The sequence below is a fragment of the Ranitomeya imitator genome, chromosome 3 (assembly GCF_032444005.1).
Source record: "Ranitomeya imitator isolate aRanImi1 chromosome 3, aRanImi1.pri, whole genome shotgun sequence".
Classification (NCBI taxonomy): Eukaryota; Metazoa; Chordata; class Amphibia; order Anura; family Dendrobatidae; genus Ranitomeya; species Ranitomeya imitator.
Genome location: NC_091284.1, coordinates 137,923,507 through 137,941,670, shown reverse-complemented (window position 1 = coordinate 137,941,670; position 18,164 = coordinate 137,923,507). Strand labels below are relative to the sequence as shown.

At 42.8% G+C, this 18,164-nt stretch overlaps 1 protein-coding gene across 1 annotated transcript in view; it reads right to left on the bottom strand.

The window, feature by feature from the left end:
* Positions 1-18,164, bottom strand: part of SH3KBP1 (SH3 domain containing kinase binding protein 1) — a 497,532-nt gene that overhangs the window by 183,522 nt on the left and 295,846 nt on the right. Inside the window, exon 4 of the mRNA XM_069761512.1 lies at positions 15,575-15,681. Coding sequence (XP_069617613.1) covers positions 15,575-15,681 — 107 coding nt within the window. The remainder of the gene's footprint in view (positions 1-15,574; positions 15,682-18,164) is intronic.

Here is an 18,164-nt window from a genome sequence, read left to right as displayed (position 1 = left end):
GTCACTGTTTTAACACCGGCAATGACAAATAATTCATGAGTTACTACTTATGCTTAAATTAAAATATGAACGTTATCATAGCTGTTGATGGCACAAAATGCATTTGAAAGCCCATAAAACCGCATTTCTGATTTCTCTAATACTGTTGTTCTGACATGTGCAAAATTGATAGCATATTGTGCACGCAATAAAATATTTTGCAACATACACAGCTGAGAGAATATGACAGCTGCCAAAGCACACTGTGGATGGGATATTAATGTAAAGTGAAAGACAGTGGGGAGTTACTAGGCTAAATATGGCACCAGTTATCTTACATGCCTTGCACCACATTTATTATGTGTTTTAGACATTTTGTGGTTTGTCCGATAATTGGGGTTACTTTGTGTTATTAAAGGGTTGACGTTTTCAAAAACGGTTGTGCTCCAATATACAGGGTTGGCCACGTACATATAAAGCAAGGTAAAATGCTACAGGATTAATGATGGCAACTATCTTATAGAGGCCGATAAACCTGGGTCACGGTTTACAAGAAGTAAACTTCAACTTAATGAACTTCGAATACAACCACACAAAATCATCAACACACAGTTTGCCCATTATACTATGGATGAAAGGCAGATGTAAATGAGAGGTGAACGAGCACAAAATGCCTTCCAAAATTTTAATATGAATTGAACCCCCTGATCAGAGACAACATTAGAAGGAATCTAATAAAGCTTCGCTATCTCCTTAATACAAATTTGTGCCAAAGTCTTAGCATACGGAAGTGCAGGTAACCCAATGAAATGAGCCACCTTGCTAAATCTATCCACCACCACTAATACATTGTGTGCAGAATTATTAGGCAAGTTGTATTTTGATCACATGATACTTTTTATACATGTTGTCCTACTGCAAGCTGTTCAGGCTTGAGAGCCAACTACGAATTACGTAAATCAGGTGATGTGCATCTCTGTAATAAGGAGGGGTGTTGTCTAATGACATCAAACCTGTTGTGAATTCTGTGGCAGAGCTCCTTCCTGTGGTCACAAGTGGTACTTCGGCTGGTTCTCTCTGTGAGCTTCCGTTGGTGGAGGAAAGTGGTACTGCGGCTTCTGAGTTTCCTTCCTCAGGTGATGTGGTGAAGTCGTTAGGTGCTGCTCTATTTAACTCCACCTAGTGCTTTGATCCTGGCCTCCACTCAATGTTCTAGTATTGGACCTGTTTCCTCCTGGATCGTTCCTGTGACCTGCTGCTCTGCATAGCTAAGTTCCTCTTTGCTATTTGTTTGCTGTTTTTTTCTGTCCAGCTTGTCAATTTGTTTTTTTCTGCTTGCTGGAAGCTCTGGGACGCAGAGGGTGTACCTCCGTGCCGTTAGTTCGGTACGGAGGGTCTTTTTGCCCCCTTTGCGTGGTTTTTGTAGGGTTTTGTGTTGACCGCAAAGTTACCTTTCCTATCCTCGCTCTGTTCAGAAAGTTGGGCCTCACTTTGCTAAATCTATTTCATCTCTACGTTTGTCTTTTCATCTTAACTCACAGTCATTATATGTGGGGGCTGCCTTTTCCTTTGGGGTATTTCTCTGAGGCAAGGTAGGCTTATTTTCTATCTTCAGGCTAGCTAGTTTCTCAGGCCGTGCCGAGTTGCAAAGGGAGCGTTAGGCGCAATCCACGGCTGCCTTTAGTGTGGTTGGAGAGGATTAGGGATTGCGGTCAACAGAGTTCCCACGTCTCAGAGCTTGTTCTTGTTTTTTGGGTTATTGCCAGGTCACTGTATGTGCGCTGACCTCTATGTCCATTGTGGTACTGAATTACCTTTCATAACACAAACCCCTATATAAGGTGTGCTTAATTATAAGGCAACTTCCTTTCCTTTGGCAAAATGGGTTAGTATAGAGATTTGACGGGCTCTGAAAAGTCCAAAATTGTGAGATGTCTTGCAGAGGGATGCGGCAGTCTTGAAATTGCCAAACTTTTGAAGCGTGATCACCGAACAATCAAGCGTTTCATGGCAAATAGCCAACAGGGTCGCAAGCAGCGTGTTGGGCAAAAAGGGCGCAAAATAACTGCCCATGAATTGAGAAAAATCAAGCGTGAACCTGCCAAGATGCCATTTGCCACCAGTTTTGACATATTTCAGAGCTGCAAGGTTACTGGGGTAACAAAAAGCACAAGGTGTGCCATACTCAGGGACATGGCCAAGGTAAGGAAGGCTGAAAAACGACCACCTTTGAACAAGAAACATAAGATAAAACGACAAGACTGGGCCAAGACATACCTTAAGACTGACTTTTCAAAGGTTTTATGGACTGATGAAATGAGAGTGACTCTTGATGGGCCAGATGGACGGGCCAGAGGCTGGATCAGTAATGGGTAGAGAGCTCCACTCCGACTCAGAAGCCAGCAAGCTGGAGGTGGGGTACTGGTATGGGCTGGTATCATCAAAGATGAACTTTTGGGACCTTTTCGGGTTGAGGATGGAGTGAAGCTCAACTCCCAGACCTACTGCCAGTTTCTGGAAGACAACTTCTTCAAGCAGTGGCACAGGAAGAAGTCGGTATCATTCAAGAAAGACATGATTTTCATGCAGGACAATACTCCATCACATGCCTCCAACTACTCCACACCGTGGCTGGCCAGTAAAGGTCTCAAAGAAGAAAAAATAATGACATGGCCCCCTTGTTCACCTGATCTGAACCCCATAGACAACTTGTGGTCCCTCATAAAATGTGAAATCTACAGAGAGGGAAAACAGTACACCTCTCGGAACAGTGTCTGGGAGGCTGTGGTGGCTGCTGCACGCAATGTTGATCGTAAACAGATCAAGCAACTGACAGAATCTATGGATGGAAGGCTGCTGAGTGTCATCATAAAGAAAGGTGGCTATATTGGTCACTAATTTTTTGGGGGTTTGTTTTTGCATTTCAGAAATGTTTACTTCTAAATTTTGTGCAGTTATATTGGTTTACCTGGTGAAAATAAACAAGTGAGATGGGAATATATTTGGTTTTTATTAAGTTGCCTAATAATTCTGCACAGTAATAGTTACCTGCACAAACAGATACCCTCCTAAAATAGCCAAATCTAACAAAAACCCACTCCAACTTCCAAAAATATTAAGCTTTAATATTTACGAGTCTTTTGCGTTGATTGAGAACATAGTTGTTGATCAATAATAAAAATAATCCTCTAAAATACAATTTGCCTAATAATTCTGCACACAGTGTATTAGTGTTACCTGACAACACGGGACATAGATCAGTGATATAATCAACAAACAGCTGAGACAAATCCAGAAGAAGAGCTTCAGGAGACAAGCAGGACTGTTTAACCTAAACTGCTTAGGCTATGTGCACACGTTGCAGATTTGCCTGCTGATTTTTCTGCACTAAATCCGCAGCTCTTGGCAGAAAAAGCAGGTGCGTTTTTGATCAGTTTTTTGCGCGTTTTTGATGCGGTTTTTGTGCGGTTTTGTATGCGTTTTTGAAAGCTAAATAAAGATGTATTATTGAACAAAAAAAAAGACTTGTGATGTCATGTCTTGTCAAATCTCCTCTTTTACATTTGTCCAACTAACACTCCATTACACACATAAATAGACAGACAGATAGATAGATGGAATGAGATAGATATATGTAGATAGATATATGGATAGTTAGGCTACTTTCACACATCAGGTTTTTGCCGTCAGGCATAATCCGGCGAGTTTTGAAAAAAACGGATCTGTTTTTTTTTTTGCCGGATCCGTTTTTTTTCTCGTAGAGTCGTATTAGCGCCGGATTGCGCTTGATGGCCTCACGTTTCATCCGTGTTTTGCCGGATCTGTAAAAAAACTGTTTCCAGCGGACAGAGGAAACGTACAGAGGAAAGTTTTTTCTGTCAGGTGAAAAAACGCACAGCAACGGATCCGGCGAAAAACGTATGAAACTGAGATGTGAAATGATGAATCCGGCCTCCGAATCCGGTTTCTCATGCATTTTTTCCATTGAAATCATGCACATCTTCCGTTCACTCTCTCTCTAAAAAAAAAATAAACGGATCAGTTGCATCAGTTTTTCACTATTTGCAAAGGATCAGTTTTTTTCAAAAATTCACCGGATCCTGCCTGACGGAAACAAACTGATTTGTGAAAGTAGCCTAACTATCCATATATCTATCTACATCTATCCATCAGGCAGGATGCGGCGAATCTTTTAAAAAACGGATCCGTTGCAAACAGTGAAAAACTGATGCAACTGATCCGTTTTTTTTTTTTTAGAACGGAAAATGTGCATGATTTCAATGGAAAAAATGGATGAAAAACCGGATTCGGAGGCCGGATTCATCATGCCACATCTCAGTTTCAAACGTTTTTCGCCGGATCCGTCACTGCGCGTTTTTTCGCCAGACAGAAAAAACATTCTTCTGTACGTTTTCTCTGTCCACTGGAAACGGCTTTTCTGACGGATCCTGCAAAAAACGGATGAAACGTGAGGCCATCAGGTGCAATTCGGCGCTAATACAACTCTATGAGAAAAAACGGATCCGGCGGAAAAAAAAACCACAGAACTGTTTTCTTTCAAAACTCGCCGGATTGTGCCTGAAGGCAAAAACCTGATGTGTGAAAGTAGCCAGATATATGGATAGAAACATCTATGTATCTATAGATATATCTATCTATGGCTATCTATCTATAAATATATCTATAGATCGATATAGCCATAGTTATATCCATAGATACAGTATATCCAGTTATATCTATACATATATCCATAGATATCCATGCATGGATAGATTTATCTATGGATATATCCAGAGATATATCTATAGATATATAATATCAAGGCCTAGGTTTCTTAATGAATGTTTAATTTAATTTAAGAAAAAAAACACGAAAAAAATGGCGTGGGCTCCCACGCAATTTTCTGCGCCAGAGGGGAAAAGCCGACGGCCAGGGGCCAATATTTGTAGCCTGGGAAGGGGGTAATACCCATGGCCCCCTCCCAGGCTATGAAAATCAGCCTGCAGTTGTCTGCGTAGCCTTTACTGGCTATTAAAATAAAGGGATCCCCCCAAAAAAATGACGTGGGGTCCCCCTATATTTTATAGCCAGAAAGGCTACGCAGACAGCTGCGGGCCGATATTCATAGCCTAGAGAGGGGCCATGGATATTGGCCCCCTCGGCTACAAATACCAGCCCGCAGCCACCCCAGAAGTGGCGCATCTGTGAGATGCGCCAATTCCGGCACTAAGCCCCTCTCTTCCCACTCCCGAGTAGCGGTGGGATATGGGGTAATAAGGGGTTAATGTCACCTTGCTATTGTAAGGTGACATTAAGCCGGGTTAATAATGGAGAAGCGTCAATAAGACGCCTATTCATTATTAATCCTAGAGTAGTGAAAGAGTTAAAAAAAAAAAAAGACACAGCCAGAAAAAAGTATTTTAATATTCTTAATTTAACCATACTTACCATACTCAATCAACTGTAAAAAATTAAAAATAATAAACCTTATACTCCAATTAATAATGAATGTCCCACGACGTCTCCCCTATAGAACAGTGACATCGGGTGATGTCACTGCTCTATAGGACCTCCAGTGACACACTGACAGGAGACAATGGCTCCTGCTGTGTATCACTGAGGTTACCGGAGTTCAGGGTCTCACTTTATGGCATTGCTGCGTGGGAACATTCTCACACAGCAGTGCCACAAGTGAGACAAGGGACTATTTTGTACAGTGGCGGAGGAATACAGTGCGGAAGGATACCTTCCGTCATTGTATTCCTGGAGCCCCTGGAGAGCGGTCGCATCAGCTGATGCTGCTGCTCTCCACGGGAGATTGTCAAGGACACTTGTTTTAATTGGATTTCTGCGGATCAGGGAGTATATTGGTTGTTTATTATTTTAATATTTTTTACAGGTGACACTGGCTTTGGGGATCAAGTTGACAAGGTGATGGTGAGTATGTACTCCATGTATATGCAGTACAGACCAAAAGTTTGGACACACCTTCTCATTTAAAGATTTTTTTGTATTTTCATGACTATGAAAATTGTACATTCACACTGAAGGCATCAAAACTATGAAATAACATGTGGAATTATATACTTAAAGGGAACCTGTCACCCCGTTTTTTGAGATTGAGCTATAAATACTGTTAAATAGGGCCTGCGCTGTGTGTTCCTATAGTGTATGTAGTGTACCCCGATTCCCTATGTATGCTGAGAAATAACTTACCAAAGTCGCCGTTTTCGCCTGTCAATCAGGCTGGTCAGGTCGGGAGGGCGTGGTGACATCGCTGGTTCTTCCTCAGCTTTACGTTGGTGGCATAGTGGCGTAGTGGTGAAGACACAGCGCGCGATCTGCGCTGTCATCCCTTGCATCGGTGGGGGCGGCCATCTTCCTGGGGCCGCGCGTGCGCAGATCGAGTGCTCTGCTGCACGGGGCTTCAGGAAAATGGCCGCGGGATGCCGCGCGTGCGCATTAGAGATCGCGGCGGCCATTTTCCCAAAGCCGAGTTTGCATCTCGGCTTTGGGAAAATGGCCGCCGCGATCTCTAATGCGCACGCGCGGCATCCCGCGGCCATTTTCCTGAAGCCCCGTACAGCAGAGCACTCGATCTGCGCACGCGCGGCCCCAGGAAGATGGCCGCCCCCACCGATGCAAGGGATTACAGCGCAGATCGCGCGCTGCTTGTTCACCACTACGCCACTACGCCACCAACGTAAAGCTGAGGAAGAACCACCGATGTCACCACGCCCTCCCGACCTGACCAGCCTGATTGACAGGCGAAAACGGCGACTTTGGTAAGTTATTTCTCAGCATACATGGGGAATCGGGGTACACTACATACACTATAGGAACACACAGCGCAGGCCCTATTTAACAGTATTTATAGCTCAATCTCAAAAAACGGGGTGACAGGTTCCCTTTAATAAAAAACTGTGAAACAACTGAAATTCTGTCCTATATTCTAGGTTCTTCAAAGTAGCCACCTTTTGCTTTGATAACTGCTTTGCACACTCTTGGCATTCTCTTGATGAGCTTTAAGAGGTAGTCACCGGGAATGGTTTTCACTTCACAGGTGTGCCCTGTCAGGTTTAATAAGTGGGATTTCTTGCCTTATAAATGGCGTTGGGACCATCAGCTGTGTTGAGCAGAAGTCTGGTGGATACACAGCTGATAGTCCTATTGAATAAACTGTTAGAATTTGTATTATGGCAAGAAAAAAAGCAGCTAAGTAAAGAAAAACGAGTGGCCATCATTACTTTAAGAAATGAAGGTCAGTCAGTCCGAAAAATTGGGAAAACTTTGAAAGTGTCCCCAAATGCAGTGGCAAAAACCATCAAGCGCTACAGAAACTGGCTCACATGAGGACCGCCCCAGGAAAGGAAGACCAAGAGTCACCTCTGCTTCTGAGGATAAGCTTATCCGAGTCACCAGCCTCAGAAATCACAGGTTAACAGCAGCTCAGATTAGAGACCAGGTCAATGCCACACAGAGTTCTAGCAGCAGACACATCTCTACAACAACTGTTAAGAGGAGACTTTGTGCAGCAGGCCTTCATGGTAAAATAGCTGCTAGGAAACCACTGCTAAGGACAGGCAACAAGCAGAAGGGACTTGTTTGGGCTAAAGAACACAAGGAATGGACATTAGACCAGTGGAAATCTGTGCTTTGGTCTCATGAGTCAAAGTTTGAGATCTTTGGTTCCAATCACCGTGTTTTTGTGCGACGAAGAAAACGTGAATCGATGGACTCTACATGCCTGGTTCCCACCGGGAAGCATGGAGGAGGAGGTGTGATGGTGTGGGGGTGCTTTGCTGGTGACACTGTTGGGGATTTATTAAAAATTGAAGGCAAACTGAACCAGAATGGCTACCATAGCATCTTGCAGCGGCATGCTATTCCATCCATTTTGCGTTTAGTTGGACCATCATTTATTTTTCAAAAGGACAATGACCCCAAACACACCTCCAGGCTGTGTAAGGGCTATTTGACCAAGAAGGAGAGTGATGGGGTGCTACACCAGATGACCTGGCCTCCACAGTCACCAGACCTGACCCAATCGAGATGGTTTGGGGTGATCTGGACTGCAGAGTGAAGGCAAAAGGGCCAACAAGTGCTAAGCATCTCTGGAAACTCCTTCAAGATTGATGGAAGACCATTCCCAGTGACTACCTCTTGAAGCTCATCAACAGAATGCCAAGAGTGTGCAACGCAGTCATCAAAGCAAAAGGTGGCTACTTTGAAGAACCTAGAATATAAGACATTTCGGCTGTTTCACACTTTTTTGTTAAGTATATAATTCCACGTGTGTTAATTCATAGTTTTGATGCCTTCAGTGTGAATGTACAATTTTCATAGTCATGAAAATACATAAAAATCTTTAAATGAGAAGGTGTGTCCAAACTTTTGGTCTGTACTGTATGTATTGTATGTTATATGTTGTGTTATATGTTGGTTATATGTTGTATGTTCTGTTGTATGTTATATGTTGTATGTTCTGTTATATGTTGTATGTTATGTTATATGTTGTATGTTTTGTTATATTTTGTATATTTTGTTATATGTTGTATGTTATATGTTGTATGTTCTGTTATATGTTGTATGTTATGTTATATGTTGTATGTTTTGTTATATTTTGTATGTTCTGTTATATGTTGTATGTTATATGTTGTACGTTCCATTATATGTTGTGTGTTATATGTTCTATTATATGTTGTGTGTTATATGTTGTATGTTCTGGTATATGTTATATGTTCTGTAATATGTTGCATGTTGTGTTATATGTTATATGTTCTGTTATATGTTCTGTTATATGTTGTATGTTCTGTCATATGTTGTATGTTCTGTCATATGTCGTATGTTATATGTTGTATGTTCTGTTATATCCTGTATGTTCTGTTATGTTGTATGCTATATGTTGTATGTTCTGTTATATGTTGTATGTTATATGTTCTGTTATATGGTGTGTGTTATATGTTGTATGTTCTGTTATATGTTATATGTTGTATGTTCTGTTATATGTTATATATTCTGTTATATGTTACATGGTGTGTTATATGTTGTATGTTCTGTTATATGTTATATGTTGTATGTTCTGTTATATGTTGTGTTATATGTTGTATGTTCTGTCATATGTTGTATGTTATATGTTGTATGTTCTGTTATATGTTGTATGTTTGTGTTTTTTTTTTTGTTTTTTTACACTCAACACATTAGCCGGATGATGGGGCTACTACTGTCCCATCATTGGCTAATGTGTCAATCACTGTCATTGTAGCAGGCATAGCCCGATGGGACTTGTAGTCCCATTGGACGATGCCTGCACACACACACACACAAAGACCCCGGCAGGCCCGCACAGACCCCCGAGAGGCCCGCACAGACTCCCGGCAGGCCCGCACAGACCCCCAAGAGGCCCGCACAGACACCCGGCATGCCAGCACAGACTCCCGAGAGGCCCGCACAGACCCCCGACAGTCCCGCACAGACCCCAGGCAGGCCCGCACAGACCCCCGGCAGCCTGCACAGACTAACGGCAGGCCCGCACAGACCCCCATAGTCCCGCACAGTCCCCGCCCACACACGCAGACAGCAGTCTCCGCCCACACACTCCCCCTTCCCGATCTGCAGCGTTTTCACCCGCAGATAAACCGCAGATCTTTTTTTCATCTGCGGTTTTGCTGCGAATGTGCCCGACTCAATGCAAGTCAATGGGTGCAGAAACGCTGCAGATCCGCACAAAGAATTGACATGCTACGGAAAAAACAACGCTGCATTTCCGCGCGTTTTTTTCCGCAGCATGTGCACAGCGGATTTGGTTTTCCATAGGTTTACATGGTACTGTACACCGCATGGAAAACTGATGCAGATCCGCAGCGTCAAAAACGCCGTGCATCCGAGGTAAAAACCGCAATGTGTGAACATGGCCTTATAGGAAGGTGAAGCAGTTCTAACTACACCAGATGTACGTGTAACCAGATGCCACAATCCACTGGCCCCACTCTGTGGTGGCATCCCCATGACAGGAGCTTGGCTAAGACAGTTCACGAGCATGAATACAAATATACCAGTAAAATTAAGTCTGATCTGGTCATGAAAACTGTGGAAGTCATGGATGTTTAAGGGCAAACTGATGGTAACTTCATTATTTCATAGAAAATTATATTTATTTGTATTTTCCCTAAATATTTTGATGCATAAAATAAATCCATAAATGCCATAAATCATATTGTAAAGATAAGAGAATGCTGCTCCTTTATTTTATAATAAATTAGTACTAATAAGAGAAACATCAGGCACATACGTGGGTGGAGTACAATGTTTTGTAATACAGATTATTGCAGCTCTGCAGATATTTAGGTCACATTTCTTTGTGGAAGAATGATTTCAGGTCAGAGCCGTAGCTAGGCTTTACTTCACCTGGGGCAAAAGTACAGTTCACTAATCTAGCCGTACAATTAAATACCTTGGTCAGGGCAGAAGTGGCTTTTTATTGCCCCAATTCATTCCAAAACACACAGAAGCTGGGGCATCAGGATGCATTCACAAAACTGTGTGAAATCTCTGAGTGATGTCCGACGAGCTTTAAGTCTCACAGATCCATTCAAACATCCATGAAAATGACAGATCCGAGAATGAAATCGGTTAAACTTGGAGCATGTCGCGCTCGGAGGCTGAGCTGACGCTGAGGATAAGAATAGTACATACTCAGCGGGTCTGTGTGCTCTCCGATAAAAAGTAATGCAACACACTGACATGCACAAGGATGTGGAGACTTAAGGTACCGTCACACATGACGATATCGTTAACGATATCGTTGCTTTTTGTGACGTAGCAACGATATCGTTAACTAAATCGTTATGTGTGACAGCGACCAACGATCAGGCCCCTGCAGGGAGATCGTTGGTCGCTGGGGAAAGTCCAGGACTTTATTTTGTCGCTGGATCTCCCGCTGACATCGCTGAATTGGCGTGTGTGACGCCGATTCAGCAATGTCTTTACTGGTAACCAGGGAAAATATCGGGTTACTAAGTGCAGGGCCGCGCTTAGTAACCCGATGTTTACCCTGGTTACCGTTGTAAATGTAAAAAAACAAACACTGCATACTTACATTCCCGGTGTCTGGTCATGTCCCTCGCCTTCAGCTTCCCGCACTGACTGGTGAGCGCCGGCCAGCCGTAAAGCACAGCACAGCGGTGACGTCACCGTTGTACTTTACGGCCGGCGTTCAGTCAGTGCTGGAAGCTGAAGGCGAGTGACATGACCAGACACCGGGAATGTAAGTATGTAATGTTTGTTTTTTTACATTTACAATGGTAACCAGGGTAAACATCGGGTTACGAAGCGCGGCCCTGCTCTTAGTAACCCGATGTTTACCCTGGTTACCTGGGGACTTCAGGATCGTTGGTCGCTGGAGAGCTGTCTGTGTGACAGCTTTCCAGCGACCAAACAGCGACGCTGCAGCGATCGGCATCGTTGTCGGTATCGCTGCAGCGTCGCTTAGTGTGACGGTACCTTTAAGCAATGTATCTTTTCTTTGTTAAGTACATATATTTACACTCTCACCTCAGTATGTACCGTATATTAAAAGGGTACTTTGGGGGGATAAAACATTTTTGTGCTGTCCCTGCCCTTCATAAACTATAAGGTGAGATGCCCAGTGCAGTTCTATTATCTTTACACTTCGTGCAGAATTATTAGGCAAGTTGTTTTTTGGATCACATGATACTTTTTATACATGTTGTCCTACTCCAAGCTGTTCAGGCTTGAGAGCCAACTACCAATTACCAATTAAGTAAATCAGGTGATGTGCATCTCTGTAATGAGGAGGGGTGTTGTCTAATGACATCAAAACCCTATACAAGGTGTGCTTAGTTATTAGGCAACTTCTTTTCCTTTGGCAAAATGGGTCAGAAGAGAGATCTGACGGGCTCTGAAAAGTCCAAAATTGTGAGATGTCTTGCAGAGGGATGCAGCAGTCTTGAAATTGCCAAAATTTTTAAGCGTAATCACCGAACAATCAAGCGTTTCCTGGCAAATAGCCAACAGTGTCGCAAGAAGAGTGTTGGGCAAAAAAGTCACAAAATAATTGCCATGAATTGAGGAACATCACAACACATTTGTTCAGAGCGGCCCATCACGTTCCCTAATCAGTTATTTTATGTTTGTGTGTAACCCATTCACTACTTCCATCTATTCCCCACTCCCTGAAGATGGCTGGACCATCATTGTAAATACATCATTGTAATAAGCTCCTGTACTTTGTATCACCCCCACCTCATTGTAGATTGTAAGCTCTCACGAGCAGGGTCATCTTATTTGGCTTTAAATATTGTATTGTTAACGTTGTTACTTATGACTGTTGTGTTTGAAACTGTTAAGCTGTAAAGCGCTGCGGAATATGTTGGCACCATATAAATAAAGATTATTATTATTAGTATTATTATTAAAGCCACACTCCTTTTCCTGATCACATGGACACAGACACAACTGCAGTGTCCATGTAATCACTGGTAATGTACATGCATAAATGGAATTGATCATTAATGGCATTATCTAAATTAAACACTAACAATTCTTTCTAAACTGCAGGAAAATCTAAGTTTTAAGAAAGGGCTCCAGGTTCAGGAAACAGGATGGAAGCTCTTCTGTGTGGAATACGAGGGAACAGTAAGGCCCCAATAAAATCTGTGATTATTGTCATTATTAAGAGGGAGAAAGTACGGGAGTTAACAGTGGCATTGAGGAGCTCCCGCATTTCGTTTAGGCTTGCCATGTAATGCTTTGAATGGAGTGCCCTTTAAAACACCAAGTCATGCTTACTAAAAAATACATTCTGAAAAAGTTAGTTTCTTATTAATTATTGCAAATTCAAAAGGTCTGTATGTGAGTGACATAAAACCCACACATCAGCAACTCCATGGGGACGCCTACATATAAGGCACTCTAAGAATAAAAATAGTAAAGCCATTTTGCTCAATAAACACCCACCGTTCACAATTAACATAAAAGGAGAGCGCATAAAAGAAAAAAATGTTATTTCTTTCCATAGAGCAATAAATCTTGTGTGGTCTCAGTTCTACTGAAGGAATATGTCTTTTTTAACTCCTAAAATCTCAACATTGAAGACAGTTTTTTTGTTTTAATACCAACAATATATTACCTTTAGGCCGGGGTTTAGACAAGCGTATGAAAAATTATCCAATTTTCATCCAGAAAAAAACGGATGATTTTCATTAGTATCCGTATACCATCCGTGAGTCATCCACATGTCTGTTTTTAACATCTGTATGGCACACTGTTTTTTTTTTAAACATGAACATTTAAAAATAATTGTAATGTATCTGTAAAAAAATGGATGCAATACAAATGATCCGTATGGGATCTATTTCGATTTTGCACACCCATAGACTTATATGGTTGAGTCTTATCCAAAATTTGGAAGGGATTAGTGCATACTTGACTGCCCCATTTAATAACATTGGCTTGTGTGGTGTCCAAATTTAACCCACACAGTAGATACAACAGGCTAGTCTGAACAAGCCCTTAGGCTACAATCACACATCTAGGTCTATTTTCACATTTGTGTAAAACAGACAATTTTTCTTCCATATGTCGTCTGTTTTGCCTCCATGTTGCATTCCTTGTTTTCTCACTGGAGCAGGTAAACTGTGTGAACTTTTATCCAGTGACTCTTAACAATGGGTATGTGAAAAACAGATGAAGCATGGACGGAACTACAAAGTGTATCTTCTATTTTTCATCAGTGATTAACCCCTTACCGGCATCGGACGTACTATACCGTCCGATGCCGGCTCCCCTGCTTTGATGCAGGGCTCCGCGGTGAGCCCACACCAAAGCCGGGACATGTCAGCTGTTTTGAACAGCTGACATGTGCCCGTAATAGGCGCGGGCAGATTCGCGATCTGCCCGCACCTATTAACTAGTTAAATGCCGCTGTCAAACGCAGACAGCGGCATTTAACTACCGCTTCCGGCCGGGCGGCCGGAAATGACGTCATCGCCGACCCCCGTCACATGATCGGGGGTCGGCGATGCTTGTGAATGGTAACCATAGAGGTCCTTGAGACCTCTATGGTTACTGATTGCCCGTCGCTGTGAGCGCCACCCTGTGGTCGGCGCTCACAGCACACGTGCAATTCTGCTACATAGCAGCGATCAGCAGATCGCTGCTATGTAGCAGAGCCGATCGTGCTGTGCCTGCTTCTAGCCTCTCATGGAGGCTATTGAAGCATGGCAAAAGTTAAAAAAAAAAAAGTTTAAAAAAATGTGAAAAAAATAAAAAAAACATAAAAGTTTAAATCACCCCACCTTTCGCCCCAATCAAAATAAATCAATAAAAAAAATATCAAATCTACACATATTTGGTATCGCCGCGCTCAGAATCGCCCGATCTATCAATTAAAAAAAAGTATTAACCTGATCGCTAAACAGCGTAGCGGGAAAAAAATTCGAAACGCCAGAATTACGTTTTTTTGGTCGCCGCGACATTGCATTAAAATGCAATAACGGGCGATCAAAAGAACGTATCTGCACCGAAATGCTATCATTAAAAACGTCATCTCGGCACGCAAAAAATAAGCACTCAACCGACCCCAGATGATGAAAAATGGAGACGCTACGAGTATCGGAAAATGGCGCAATTTTTTTTTTTTTAGCAAAGTTTGGAATTTTTTTTCACCACTTAGATAAAAAATAACCTAGTCATGTTTGGTGTCTATGGACTCGTAATGACCTGGAGAATCATAATGGCAGGTCATTTTTAGCATTTAGTGAACCTAGCAAAAAAGCCAAACAAAAAAAACAATGTGGGATTGCACTTTTTTTGCAATTTCACCGCACTTGGAATTTTTTTTCCCGTTTTCTAGTACACGACATGCTAAAACCAATGATGTCGTTCAAAAGTACAACTCGTCCCGCAAAAAATAAGCCCTCACATGGCCAAATTGACGGAAAAATAAAAAAGTTATGGCTCTGGGAAGGAGGGGAGCGAAAAACGAACACGGAAAAACGAAAAATCCCGCGGTCATGAAGGGGTTAACAGATCGTCAAAGGCTTTATTCCCCGAATCTGACCCACGAAACAAGCAAGAATATAACATGCTTTGAGTCTCAAGGATCGGTATGTATGGATCAATTAAACTCCGAATCAGTGTGCTGCCGGAAAAAATGGATGTGTGAACGCAGCCCTAGGTGGCAATTACATAAACGTAATTATAGAAATGATAAAGCATAGTTCCAGGTTCTCTCTTCTTTATGTGACTCACATCCATGGTTAAAGAATGCGTAAATGGGTTTCTGTATGCTTATCTCTTAATATTACTACATGTAACAATGTCAATCTACTTCTCTATGCAATTCATGTACAACCAATGGAACAGTGTTATTTTGATACAGCATCAATATAGAGCTGCTCTCCTACAAAACTGAAGACATAAAACGTCCATAGACTCTATCCTAATTTTTGGAGGAGAGTATTGCACAACTGAGCACCTCTGTTTCTTCATTTTAACTATTGTTGGGGGTCTCAGCATCCCCCTATAAGCATTTATATGACTTTAAGCATAGCATTCAGAAACAGCGACTTACTTCTCCAAGTACTTCAATGATCTCCCCAACTTTAAGTTCAAGTTCATCTTCATTCTGTGGTATATAACTAAAGGCCACTTGACATCTTCTCCGCCTCGTTCTCTCACCTGTCCACATGAAGAGATTGAAGAGAGGTAAAAATATGCTTCTAATACAAGCAAGATGACCACAAAACAGGCCATACAACCTATTCTCCCTATTTTATTCAAATCTAATGAAAAAATAGAATAGAATTTACTGGTACCATGAGATCCTCTAAGTTTGCCAACCAAGATGAGCCACCCATTAAATTAGTTGCCCTAAATAACCAACTAGGTTTTTTTAGGAAATAAAATAGTAAAATAATATACTTCCCAATTTTCAAACCATAATTTCCACATTGCCCATTCACCACTCACCTGCCACCGATATTCCTGATCCACTAGTCTATGGAATATTTAAAAAAAAGCGAGTGGCAACCAAAACCCAGGGCACATGCCCTACTACCCGGCTTTATCCCTGAGGCAACATATTTCTGTGCAAAAATGGATCTTTCCATGTCATAAGATTTAAAACACAAAATAATCTGGAAATAAGGACACAAGGCCCTACAAAAGATATCTTGAAATAACATCTATAAGAGGTGATCTGAAATAACATTGAGACTTATTTCATGCACTTGCAGCCAGTTAAAAGGCACCTAAGGAGGAGGTTAGAAAAAGTATTTGATTTTAATATAGATAAAGAAATATTACTCTGGTAATACCTTTTATTATAATCTGAAATAATATGTGGATACCCAGAGTAAAGCAGGCAGGGCAGTTAGATCTTCCATTGTTTCTTATGATTAATTTTTAACTGAAACAGCAGCGAGGGTTGAATACAATGCAAACTGATATTTTTCACGAGAACAGAACTAAAAGAAAGCACTTAACATTTTAGTTCTCAAAGAACTCATAGTCATAGATGAAAACAATATAGAACGCCTCTTCCCTGTGGATTATTGTGTGCGCTAATTCCTAGGTGAGCACAAAGCAGAGAAAAATGACTAAATATAAAAATATAAATATCAGAGTTGAGTAAAGCCAATAAACATCATCTCATGACAAGCATCTGATGCCAATATTTTAGAACTTACCGTATTTTTCGAACTACAAGACGCACTTTTTCCCCCCAAAAAAAGGGGGGAAAATGGGGGGTGCATCTAATAGTCGCAATGCAGGCTTACCGTGGCGGCAGAGGTGCGGTGGCAGAGGTGCGGCGGCAGAGGAGGCGCAGTAAGCGGGGTCCCTTTCTCCGGTGAGGTGATGCAGCAGCCCGGTATGCAGCAGAGCCGGGTGAATCCTGTTGTTATCGGTGGTGGCGTCCATTTTCCTGAGGCCGCGCGTGCGCAGATGGAGCGCTCTGCTTCCCGGGGCTTTAGGAAAATGGCCGCCGCGATCTCCATCTGCGCACGCGCGGCCTCCCGCGGCCATTTTCCTGAAGCCCCGGGAAGCAGAGCGCTTCATCTGCACACACGCGGCCTCAGGAAGATGGCCGCGCCCACCGATAACAACAGGATTCACCCCGCTCTGCTGCTTACCGGGCTGCTGCATCACCATACCGGGGAAAGGGACCCCGCTTACTGAGCCACCTCTGCCACCGCACCTCTGCCACCGCACCTCTGCCGCCACGGTAAGCCTGCACTGCCTGCACGGTAAGCCTGGGACCCCTCTCACGCCATACCTCTGACTGCACCTCCTGATCCCAGCACCTCCTGATCCCAGCACCTCCTGATCCCAGCACCTCCTGATCCCAGCACCTCCTGATCCCAGCACCTCCTCATCCCAGCACCTCCTCATCCCAGCACCTCCTCATCCCAGCACCTCCTCATCCCAGCACCTCCTGATCCCAGCACCTTCTCATCCCAGCACCTCCTCATCCCAGCATCACCCCACCTCTGCCGACACCTTGCCTCGTGTGACCCTGCTCTGCCACCGCCAGCCCTCAGGTAAGATACTGTAAATTCGGACAATAAGACGGACCCCCATCTTATAAAAAATCTTTTTTTCTGCAATTTTCACCCCAAATTTGGGGTGCGTCTTATAGTCCGAAAAATACGGTATATAAATAACTTTTTCATACATTGCATAGAGTTATCCGAGTAAAAATGATGCTATTGGGGCTTTTGCACAAGATAAAGCCTGGAGCCTGTGACACAACTAGTCCAAATAAAGACAGATTTCATACTTGCGGAATCGCTTCATTTAGAAGTGGTGGGACTGAACATGATGGACCATAAGTGAACTACAGGAAGCATAATCGGCATGGGCATGTGTAGGATCCCTCTATGTTGTAAAGTTCCTCTGTTAGTCCTCCTGAATATTTATGAATAACTTTACAAGCAGGCGGTATCATTCATTGTTAATGGAATGCTTCCCCAACACCCAATTATAAATGTATTCATACATTTCTAGCGAGAATAACCGAGGAACAACACAACACAGAATTGTGAGAAAAGACGCTGCAGCAGTATCGGGCAGCACGGTGGCTCAGTGGTCAGCACTGCAGCCTTGCAGCGCTGGGGTCCTGGGTTCTAATCCCACCTTGGACACCATCTGCAAGGAGTTTG